Source organism: Hetaerina americana, unplaced genomic scaffold (genome assembly GCF_022747635.1).
Source record: "Hetaerina americana unplaced genomic scaffold, ioHetAmer1.1.p SCAF_1, whole genome shotgun sequence".
In the NCBI taxonomy this organism is placed as follows: domain Eukaryota; kingdom Metazoa; phylum Arthropoda; class Insecta; order Odonata; family Calopterygidae; genus Hetaerina; species Hetaerina americana.
This window is the reverse complement of record NW_027286069.1, coordinates 43640994-43653224: the sequence shown is the minus strand read 5'-3', so window position 1 is coordinate 43653224 and position 12231 is coordinate 43640994. Positions and strand designations below refer to the sequence as shown.

The window sequence follows — 12231 nt, the reverse complement described above, 5'->3', positions numbered from 1 at the left end:
TCTAAAGAGATTTCATTCATCTGCTATCAATTTAGGGGTATTTCAGATGATTTTTTTCCTCCATTTAAATGCTTAAAAATGCACATCCCTTCTTAGGTAGGTACCTTCTGCCTTGGCTACCATGTCACTTTCATTTTTCTTCATAAATACTGTCAATTGAACTTCCTCTGGACTGGCAGCAACCCAAATTCCGTACATTTCTGTAATCAGAAGGACATGATTGCTGTAATTTCTTATCAGTAATCGTTTTCTTGTGATAAGCAAAGAAAAGTGATTTATATAAAATTCATTTTTTCATTTTGCTATGTTAATGTCATTATTTTGACTTCAGGCGGACTTGGAGAAATGGATCCAATAGTGCAGCCAACCCAAACAGATCCATCAGTCGAAATGGATTCAACATTTGATGTTGATCCCATGGTTCTCCTTCCACCTGAAGCAGGCGAGTTATTTTTACAGAATATTTCATACCCTTGGCCTCCAGTTTTGGTTTGTTAGTTTGAAAAAGTAGATTTTTTTGACAATTGAACCAAAGAAAGAGTAATATCTGTCGTAAGAAAAGGAAAAAATGGGCACAAATTGAATTCAGAGAAGATGAGGGAGGCTCTGAGGGTAAGAAATGATTGATGAGGGGCACTTGGAGGGGAGGAGCACTTGGAGGGGAGGAGGAATAGATGGCTAATTTTTGTGAATGTGGATATTATTTGTAATGCTTTTGAGAACACAGTATAGGATTATATGCAGAGTAGGAGGCCAGGAGTTCAATGAGATTAAATCTGTTTCTCAAATGCCATTAGTGGGAAAGAAGTCCAAAAATGTCTTCCTTGTCTAAAAGGTGGGAGGACCTCTCTCTCATTATTGGCATAGAGAATATTTAGATGAGTGAAGGAGATGAATATTAAAATAATTTGCCTTGAGGGGATAGTTTATGTTCACAAAATTGTCAAGGAACAGGCCTCGGTTAAAAAAGAAAAAAATCTGGCAGTTTCGGTGGAGTGAGGGTATTGCTGAGTGGTTAGGAAATGAAGCTCAAATACTGTTAACAATAAGCAAGTTGTCCTTACATTCTATCATTCCTCAGTTGAGACCCTCTGCTCATACCTACCACTCGGGTTGGACATGCAGCAGTGTAAGGTGTTGAAGATGGGCGTTAATGTCTTGTGTATGTTGAGGCCAGTTGCTAGGTGGTAGTTCATAGGATTGGATAAGTCTTCTCATTTTCTGAATGCACCAATCGAGGGTAATGTGGACTATGGAAGGTTATCAGGTTTTGAAACAGTCGTGCCTTACTTATGAATCATCTTAAAAGGGGAGAACCTGTACCTTTGACAGCATTTTAGATTGTAGGTTGAATTTTGTTTTGAGATTACTTTGCTTTTATTCCTGTGAATCGACTTGTTAAGTAAACTTTGTGATGTGGAAGTACATGGAATTTGTGTTGCATTTTTTCCTTGTTGGTTTTGCACTGCATGCATATATATACCTGTCTACTGACAATTTTGAGAATAATTGTAAATTTAAGTAATAAGCCACTACTTTTGTGCTAATCTCAGGAAAAATGAATGCTAGTATTTTTGTGTCCTTATGATGGATAGTATTACAGAATTTATATTTTTGGAGTTGGCATAATAAAATTAAGGGTTACTTAAATAGTTTGTGTGGTGTTTAAAGCAGGAGTCCATGCTGTAATTATGTCCTTTCATAGGTGCATCAGGAGGTCTTGGTGGCCTAAATTCATTGGAAGCCCTACTAGGAGCTGCTGCTGGTGGTGGTGGAGGTGGTGGGCATCATGGCTTCCCTCCCCTCCTGGATATTCCACCTGATGCAGATGATGAGACTATGGTTGAACTGGCCATTGCTCTTAGCCTCCAAGATCATGAGGGCGGAGGTGGTGGAGGCAGTGGAGGTGGTGGAGGGGGACCTTCATCATCATCTTCTTCATCCGACCTTCAGCACAGTCTCCAGCAGGGTCTTCAAGGTCTGCAGGGACTTACTGGCTTACAGCATATCAGTGGACAGGCTTTGCAAGTAAGTTTCAAGTCTAGATAAGTTTCAAAATGCAGTCATATTTATTATACAATGGAATTCAGGAAATGACATTACATTTTTTTAACCCTTAAAAGGATGATTTTAAATTTCAAGGATTGAAATTATGGATATGGTTGGTTAACTGGAAAGCACCATCTCTTTAAATAAAAAATGATTCCAATACCACTTTGATATGATTATCTTGGTTCTTCTGTGTGGTTTTTGTTGCTCTGTGCAAACATCTCCTTTGCAAGTAGTTAATATGTTTTTTTGCTTATCTGCTGCCACACAATGTGGTAGAATGCTTCTGTGCTTCTTTTTGATAAGGTAAGTATACAAATACAGTGAAACCTCAAATTTATTCACCCTAAATTTATGTAATCCTTAATTCATTTAATTCATGCACAGTCCAGGCAGTTCTTTATTTAATGAAGTAAGATCTCAAATTTGCATTTCTCAGTTAGGAATTGACATAAATTGAAACTCTCCCACGAATATGACCAGCAGATTTTTGAAAATGTTTCTAGTTGTATTTGTAACCATGTTTTGTTTGTTTTATGCATATTTGCCCATTAAAATTAGTGTTGAAAAAATTTGTTCATAATGCATACTATATTTAATCAGTTATTTACATGGTCTTAGAAACAGTTCACTGACATTTGAACCTGAGCTGTATTGAAGTGTCATATTTTTCCAAGAGAATTCCATGTTGTTTCCATAGTTTTGTTGAACTACTAAATTAACTCCTCAGGGATTAGCTGTCCAAGTTAAAGATGTTATTTCTTTTTAATATTAACTTACATTTCAATGAAATGGTTAAAAGAAAATAAAAACATAATGATGTTAATATGCTGGATTTTCTACAAAATGTGAGCACTTATATTGGGAGCTTCCCAGGGAGATGAATATTTAAATATAGAATCTGAACATAGCCATAGAGAATAAGCTCCAATCAAAGACTAGGAACACTTATCTTTTTTTTACATTTATTGTCATTTTAATAAAAAAGAAAAAAGTTACCTCTTAAATCCTGATGTATGTAACTATAAAGATGACAATAAAAATAAGAAATATGTTAAGTCTTTCCTCAAGACACTCAATATTTGATGAAAAAAGCAATAAATGTTATGCACCGGCCTACCACAGTTATCAGCCAAAATGTCAATTTGATAGGCGAGAGTAGATTTCACCTTGTACTAAGCCCTTTGGCATGTTAAATTCTCATCTAAGGGTAGGGTGGCCAGTTCCCTGTACCACCTAAGCTTTCCCAGGAAGATCTGGTACGCAAAAAAATCACAGCTTGGCTGAAGTTGAGGGTGCATAGATGTTTCTTCAGGAATCAAACCCAAGCCCTTGGGTCAGTTATACAGTGCACACTACCCGCTGGACTACCATGTCCCCAGTGTGCACCAGCTGTTGTGAAAAGCTTCAAGTGATACAATAATGGTATTGTAATTTTACTTAAATTTATAATGGTCTTAATTTATTTAAGAACAGTTTTAATTCCTGTTTGTAGGTGTCAGGATGTATTCATTAAAATTTATTTAACTTGTTTATGCTAACAGATTGCTGTTTTTATTTTGTAATTACCTAACTTCAATTTTGCCTGACTATTGATTCGATAAATTCCTCTATTAGTCCCCTCCAGAACATAATTTTGAGGTTTCACTGTATGTTATTTTCATTTTTGCTTAATATAATATAACTTAAAAGTTTTAAAAAAGGAACAGGATTGATAGATGTAAGTAAATTTGCAGAAAATAAAATTCTAGTATGCAAGAAAAAGACATTCAAGGATAGTTATGTAATACTCAACTTACAGTTCATTTTTTCATAATGACTAATGCAACTTTGAATAAAATCTCTCATGCAAACATCCTCATAACAAAATAGTATATTTAATGAATATTTTATTCTGGTGCAATTCCATATAGCAACATTACCGGGACTTGATTACAATTGCTTATGTTTTTTAAAAATTAATTACTAAATTATGTTGTTACAGTGGTTAAAATCAATGAAGTATTAGCAGTTAAATATCTATTTCTTACATATCTTTATGAGTTGAATGTAAGAGTGTATTTACTAGTAATTAAGTCACATAGTGTCAAATGAATCTCCTTAATTTAACTGTGTTGTAAATTCATAACATTTTCTGTGTTGATCACAGATCAGTGTTTCCCTAGGTTTTTTAATAGGGTACTTTATATTGGCTTAATTAAATTACATTTTTGAGTGTGTTTTTAGCAATAGAACATATATCCTTTTTCCCTATTTGCCTCATTGTTTCATTTTCATTGGTTTGGCGAAGCTGGGCATAGCCACTAGTAAACTACTCTGTCTAATAAATACGTGAGCTGAGGCCATAAAAACTTTATTTTGGACAATTTAGTCTGCGTCAATTTTGTCACCTTCAAAGTACTCTCCATTTGTTGCTCTGCGCTTATTCCATCTTCTTTTCCACTGTTTAAAGCACCCTTGAAAGTCCTCGGCAGTTAGTTTTCTAGTCGTTCCTTCCTTTATTGTATCCGCATATTCCCAGTGATTTCCCTTTCACATTTTTGCATTTTGAGAATAGGAAAAAGTTGCTGGGGGCGAGATCTGGCAAAGGAGGGGAGGATTGATCAAGGATGGTGATTGAATTTTTTGCCAGAAATTGTCCGACAATCAATGCTGAATGTGTAGGTGCATTGTCATGGTAAAGGATCCATCCATCATCCTCAGTTAAAATAGTGTGCACTGTTGATTTTCCTAAATTCAGTTCACCAGCTATCATTCGGACAGTTTTTCGACAATCAGTGAGGACAAGGGACTGCACATGATCAATGTTGTCATCAACACAGGTGGTTGAAGGTCGTCCTGGCCTTGCATCATCCATGGAGTCTTGTCTGCCATCTTTAAAATGCTTAATCCAATTGAAAATGGATATTTTCTTCATAGCATTATCACTGTAAACAGCTGTCAACATTTCAGTAATTTCTTGATATTTTTTACTGCACTTCACCAAAAAACTTAATGTTGATTCGTACAAAAAATGTTGTAAATTCAAGTAAAGTGTGTAAATTCTGCATTCATACAGTTAAAGTTTCAATATAAAAAATTTTAATCTGGCCAGAAGGGTATATCATAAAGATGTACCATATTTCCTGGGCCATAAGATGCGCTTTTTTTACTTTTAAAGTTGCTCTAAAATCGGCTTGCATCTTGTGCACTGGAGTACTTTGTATAACATCGACCTATAAGCACAAGCCGGTTTGCCATAATCAACCTTAGTAAAGAGTATTTTTTCCTGCATCAGGCGTAGAAAATAGTTACCTTAATTACAAATTTTGGTAATTTCACTGTTTTGAATCACAAAGCGACAGTGTTCTAATATTTTGTTGAAAGTACTGCCTAAAAAAATCCCAAAGAAATCGTAAATGTATGCAATGCTGCACCTTTTGTTTCATCTCACATGTAATGTTAATGCAAAACTTAATAGGTGTTGGGCTCTTAGGGATGTCGCGCCACAGCCAATGCATGCATACAATGTATCTCTCCCTATAAATTAAGTCTAAAGGCATTCAACCTTAAGTAGTATAGTGTTGTAAAGGCATGGAAAATGGTCACTTTTGATATATATTTTGATAATATTAAAATAATTACAGAAACTAAGCATCGCAGAAAAATTTAGAAAATAGATCACATTATTCCCAAATGGAAATACCAAGTATAATTATGACAAAAAACTAATATGCTCTTTAAGTTTTACATAAATATTCATTTTCACTATAATAACACTCATTAACCAGATGCGCAAGTATATTCTTCTTGAATAATGCAATTCTTGTCTCATTTATTAAATGGTTAGGCAGATTGTTAAACAATTTTTTGCTCATTGATGCTGATCCTTAAGCTACCGTAGACAGGTTTGATGTTTTCACATGTATATCTTTACATCTTTTGGTATTATGACAGTGATGAATGTTCTTCATTGTAAAGTCAGTGGCGTTTTTCCCAGAATAGATCACAGCATGATAGATATATATGCAAGGTACAGTTAATATTTCCAAATATTCAAAAAGTGTACAATAAGGTTGATTACATACGAGTCTTATTATTTTTTTCTGAACTAAAAATACTTGACGTAATGAGGATGATGATCCCGAGATTGCCATTCCATAATAAGTTACATAGCAAAACAAGCCATGATATAATATTTTTAGGGCATTTAAACTTAGTGTGTTTTAAAATTGATATCTGATAGTAAACTAAATTAATTTTCTTGCACGCCTGGAAGATATGTTCATCCCACTTAAGATGTTTTTCAATATGTAACCTTAAAACTTTTAAATTTTCTACTACCGTGGTATCTTACATCCTACTGTGAAAGTCAAAATTGTTAGTTAAACACCACCTTTGAAAAAAAAACATCATATGTGTTTTATTATTGCTGAGGACCATGCCATTACTTTTACACCGGTCACACATAGTCTTTATCCCAAGTTCACCAGATTCCAGGTAGTTAGTCAACAAATCACAGGCATTCATAATGCTCACATCATCATCATATATGAAACATTTATTGCAGTTAACCATTAAAATAATGGGTAGATCATTGATAAATATTTAAAGGAGTATTGGGCCTAGCTCAGTGACAGAATAGAGCTTGTTCTGTTGATCTTCCTCTTTGAAATCCAAAGTGATTTCCTGATAAAAGGCTTTTTACTTACAATATAAGTTTAGTTCTCTCAAAATCCTTGCTGGATCGTGAAATTTGAAGTTTGGTTAATCAACTTGCAATGTTGCTTTAAGGATATTTCCATACTGCTAGCTAGCAAAAAACAAGCTAAATTCATAAATTCCAGGGACGAATTCAGATGATACGATGAAGATAAAATCAGCTGCATAGGTCTCATTACAGATGTTATCTACATTACTGTGTAATATTATTAATACTATTTCTTTTAATGGGATGTCAAAGCACAATTAATTGCCAGGAAAATCTCTAATTTTACCTCTTAGGAAAGATCCATAAACATGATGGAGGAAAGTTGAACAATTGGGATATAAATTTAGTTTCAATATGGTCTTGTGTTTTCTAATTTTAATAAGTTCTTAATCAAAACAACTGGGAAGAAATGTATTAAGGTAGATAATACAGTTTTCATTGAGACCAGTTATTAATGCTGATTTTTAATAATGGAAGTACAAATGTCATGGTTGATTTAGATCAAATCTTTCCAGGTAGACGTTCCACTCACGAATGATGTTAAGTGTTCAGGAAAATCTGTGACATTCGAACCAACAAATAGCAATATGCTACCAAAGTTGCATGCAGAAAGGAGTGCAACTCAGCAAATGTACATTAAATTATAAAACAGGCATCATGAGTGCATGAGTCGGCCATGCACACATTCCAGTAACATTTAATTGTTATTAACGTATGAGAAGCTTGACAAATTGACAATAAAAATCTTGATAGCAAATAAATAGATACATTAAGCTTAACACATAGTAATACATCTTTCTGCATTAATGAAAGCACTCTATTGTCCTCACCTTGAACAAATGCTTTATTAACAAGATGAGCTAATTCAGTGTCTCTGGCATGAAAAATAATTCCTTCCCTCTCCTGATTGGGGTCAGGGTATATCAGATTCACCCTGCCCCCAAACTATGCAGCAGTATTTATAAACACTATGAGGAGCATCCATTATTATGAGAAAAAATAGTTATTGATGCAAAAATATATTTGCTAACTGAAGTAAATGTTTGCAATAAAACATTGATGTCAGTAGGCAATTCTTCTACATCGTATTTTACTTGCTGAATTTCAAGGTAATAGCATTATCTGTTACTTCCTGAATTTCAAAGTATTGGCATGCAACAGGTGACTTCTATGTTATGTTATAATGGTTATCATTGTGTTTGTGTCCTTTGCATTGTAAATCCAATCAATTTTCTTGTCTCTGTTCATTAGAGCCTCCAGGCTTTAATTGGAGCTCCACCTCCCCCTCCGCCCTTATCTGTTGGGCGTGGAATTGTTGGAGGGGCCTCTAGACATCAAGGTGGAACAGTTCATCATCACCCACACCACATTCCTCACCACCCACACCTTGGAAGTGGGGGGTTTGTTGATGATCCACCACCTCCTCCACCTCCCAATGTGGCACCTCCATCTCCCCCTCCTGGAGCCTCAGATGATGAAGGCTCCACAGCTGCCACTGATGGCAGCACTCTGAGAACATCACCTGCTGAGCAGGTTGGTTAGGCTTCCAAATGTTGTTGGACAATTGAGCAATATATTTACTGGAAAGAATTTTTTGCATGGAATTCCAAAGATACAGAATTCCTATCACTTAGAGGTGAAATGTGCAGTGGCTTGTAATATCATTTTTTCTACTGCATCCAGGGCACAACAGGGAACTTAAATGATTGCAAATTGTAGATCTTAAAAATGTGAAGAAGGTGCACATTGCATGCTTGCATAAAAGTGAGAAAATGATTTCATTATTATGAGCCAATGCTTCCAAAGACTCTTTAAGTTCTCTTAAATTTAAGCATGCGTTGACTTAAGTTTAATCGTACTGTCCAATATTTTGTGGTATTCATATCATGTATACATTTTCTCCAGCATAAAGATTTAAATATCCATGACACCTTGTATATGCTTGTATTCCAAGTTGCTGTCGCATCAGGTTTTGGATCTCTTGGGACCAATGGTTCTCTCCATGCCCTTTCTAGATTCTGCCTGTTGTAAGTCCTTGGTTTGCACCAAATGTGTGTGGCAAAATGTGTTATGAATATCAGAACACCATAAATCTGCACTGGTAATGAAAGTTAAATGGGAAGTATTATATTTGTTAGTTAATCAATCTCCATTGTGGAAGAAATCGATGAAATTATAGCATATTTGGTTGCATGAAATAGAATCCCAGCAGACCCCATCATCCGTATTGCATAAGCTGGCCAGTTGACTTTATATTTGCAGAGTTGAATTTAGTCCCCTGCAAAGATCAAATACAAACCAAAATAATGTGAAAGAAACTTTAATGTAGTTGTACACCCTTTTCAGGAATATCATCCACTCTTCCTTGTTCAGGAGTGTGTTCATTTGTATAAACAGAAATACTACCTAAGTCTAAAGCATTTACTATGTAAAAAAATAAATGCACCCAATAGAGATTTTTATTTGTGAAACTTATTCTAATGTCTATTTACCAGTCAAAGTCAAAGGATATGAAGAGAATATCAAGAATCCTGGGATACTTGTGGGGGAGAGTCAGAATCTAGCCAGTTACTATAAGTCACAGGAAATGAAAGTTAAAATCTATTACTTGAGTTCTCAAGCCTTATCCTTCTGGTGTATAATGCCACTCAAGACAACTTCATGCTAGGCTCCTTATCAAGGAGAGACAAATAAGGTGTAGCCAGACTCGTGTTAATTGAGGATTGGGATTCGTGCAGTGGCTATCGTACTGGCTTCCCACCCAGAGGGCCTTGGTTCAAATCCTAGCGGCAATGAATATTTTTCAATGGTGTCTCGATTCCTACTTGGGGTGCTTTGTGGAGGGCACTTTGAGTGAGTACGCCGTCCGTCGGATGGGACATTAAGCTGGGACCCCTTGGTACCTTTCGGAAAGAGTAGCCTAATGCCAACGCCAGGTTTCTCTCCACCCTTCATCCTTTCCTGTCCATCCCCTATGGTACAAATGACCTCAGCTGTCGGCCGCCTCCCCTAAATACTACTACTCCTGGTGTTAATCATACTGCCAAGTTCTAAGCATTTTTTCCTGACTGTTTTTATGGTTTTTTATATTAATGATCAAATCATGTAACTAGTTAGTAACCTAATCATTTAATTTTTAATGTGAACCTATAATTTTTATTTACTCTAAGTGATATTATTATGTTTAAGTTATATATTTGTTGTATGAAAAATCTTTTACTTTGCAAAGTCATTGGCATTGTGTTACAATTTGGTAAAGCAATAATTCATGGAAGAAAACCACGAATAGAGAAAAACGTATTTTATTATGAAAATTGGAGGCAATATGTTGATTTAAAAAAAATGTAAGATGATGTTCCATCATGGAGATAATTGAAAGGAAATTTGAAAGTACAATAATCAATTTGAAAGTACAAAAATTACTAAGCTTCCCTTCTTGCCATAGCTCCAAAAACCTAAAAATCTACTTAGCTAACATTGTGGGCTTAGGCTAGAGTGCTGATGTTCATAGTTTTCCCACATTTAAGTTCATTTTTATGTTTTATTAAATACCTACCATAGCAAGTGCTTCATTTTTAAACATAATAAAATTAAATGAAATTAAGAATACAAAGTAACTTTCCACTGTTCTTTATTAGCGTACAACCGGTTTCAACGCTCAAGCGTCATCATCAGGTACTGATGATGACGCTTGAGCGTTGATCTATTATAAGCTTGACTTATATTTTTCAGCGTTTCATTTATTTTTGTAAAGGAATTTTAATGTTTGTATTTCATAATTTGTTATAATCTTCTCAGATTTCAAATTTATATTCTTTTTCACTAATCCCTTCGAAAAATTTGAACTTAAGGTTATGTGTTACTTTCTTTTACATCTACATTTTTTAATTAATTGATTAATTTCCATAGAGAAAGAATAGTATATAAATTGAAAAATATTTTAAAGGGAGGGAGTGGTGCTGGCAGTGACAGTGGTGGAGATAGCATAACAGGTGACCAGAACATATCGGGTCGGAGCTCTGCTTATGACGATGGAGCTGGAAGTCATCAGGGTGCTGTGAGTGGTGGAGCTGGTGGGAGTAGTGGCAACCGAGGCTCTGTTGCTTTGCAGCAAATGAGCTCCCATGAAGAAGAGGAAGGTGCAGCGAGTGGAGGAGCTGGTGGCAGTAGGGGCGGTAGTAGTGGGGCAGCCCTAAGTGGAGAAGCTAAGCACCTGCGGTACCTTCGTCTGTTATTATTGGAGAAATTAGTGTGCTACATTCCAAGACTGAAGAAAGTGGGCGGACTGAGGTCTATTCCATTTATGCAGGTAGGTTTGTTTTTCCAATGTGGATGAGATTATGATACTTTAGTGTGATATTTATTTGTGGCAGCGTTATTGGATGATAATCGACTTTAATTTGATCTGTTCCGTCTATGCAATACTGGGTGAATTAGAATTAGTTATTAAAAGTGAAGGCATTGAAAATAATATCAAGTACTACCACTAGCCTTTCTAATAAGTAGAAATCAATCTTGAACCTCACCAAATGAATAATTGTCTCAATGGTTGTTCTCATAATTACTAAAACATACACCCAAACTAGATTGAATTTTATAAACTTAAACCTTCCACCTATATTCATTCTTGAAAATGATGGATTTCTCTGGAGCACTGAACCCAATATTTGTTGCTGTCGTTTTGCTTCAGCAGTTGTATTTCTTTAATGTTACTTAAATTTTTGGCCATTATAAGTATACAAAGAACTGATTGGCAAATGCATCTAAAAGTAATAAATTGCTAGAGGGGAAAACAGTTAATTCACTTTGCAGGCATGTTGGTCCTGATGGTAACCAATTAAGTTCAAACAAAGTAATTCTGTACATGTTTACTCCAGAGTATGCTCCTTGTTTTAACCAGCACAGCCAGTTGCTCCATTGTTTTCAGTATTCATTACTGGAAATGTGAAGAGAACTTGAGTCGCAATGGTAGAAAATACCCATCTTTTGAGCAGATTTTCTGGCAACCAAATTCATGCAATGGTCATACAAATGAAAAATTTCTTGCACTGAATAATGACAGCTGCCTAATGTAACTCACCAAAGAATTGTGAAGAAAATTAAATTTAATTCATACCAATGCCCACTTCTTTGTACATAATGGAAAAACTAATTGATAAGCACATCCAGTGTGCACAAACGCAAATGCATATTTTGCTGGAGACTATGGCAGTTCTGTCAAAAAAATTCACTTAGGTTTATTAGTTTCTTGTAGATCACCCATTGTGTTTTGATACTTATAAAATATCCCAAGTGATGCTATTCAGCTTATATTTAGTTGTAAAATTGACGACCTAATTATTTTTGGTGAGTCCGGCACTGATTTATTTCATACTTCTGCCCAGTGTGATGAATTAGTTACTTGATTTCATTCCTTTGGCTTATCAGAAGTCAGTGAGAACCCCTACAAGAGTATGCTCACATTCTTCTACCCTTAATGGCCTAATTGTATT

General features: G+C 35.3%; 1 protein-coding gene across 6 annotated transcripts in view; it reads left to right on the top strand.

The window, feature by feature from the left end:
* Positions 1 to 12231, top strand: part of poe (E3 ubiquitin-protein ligase-like protein poe) — a 133652-nt gene that overhangs the window by 74931 nt on the left and 46490 nt on the right. For 5 of the 6 annotated variants that reach the window (XM_071589166.1, XM_071589141.1, XM_071589148.1 and 2 more), the window contains exons 46-49: positions 332 to 442; positions 1706 to 2028; positions 7991 to 8272; positions 10686 to 11048. In XM_071589166.1, coding sequence (XP_071445267.1) covers positions 332 to 442; positions 1706 to 2028; positions 7991 to 8272; positions 10686 to 11048 — 1079 coding nt within the window. The remainder of the gene's footprint in view (positions 1 to 331; positions 443 to 1705; positions 2029 to 7990; positions 8273 to 10685; positions 11049 to 12231) is intronic. The other variant, XM_071589156.1, reaches the window with a different exon arrangement.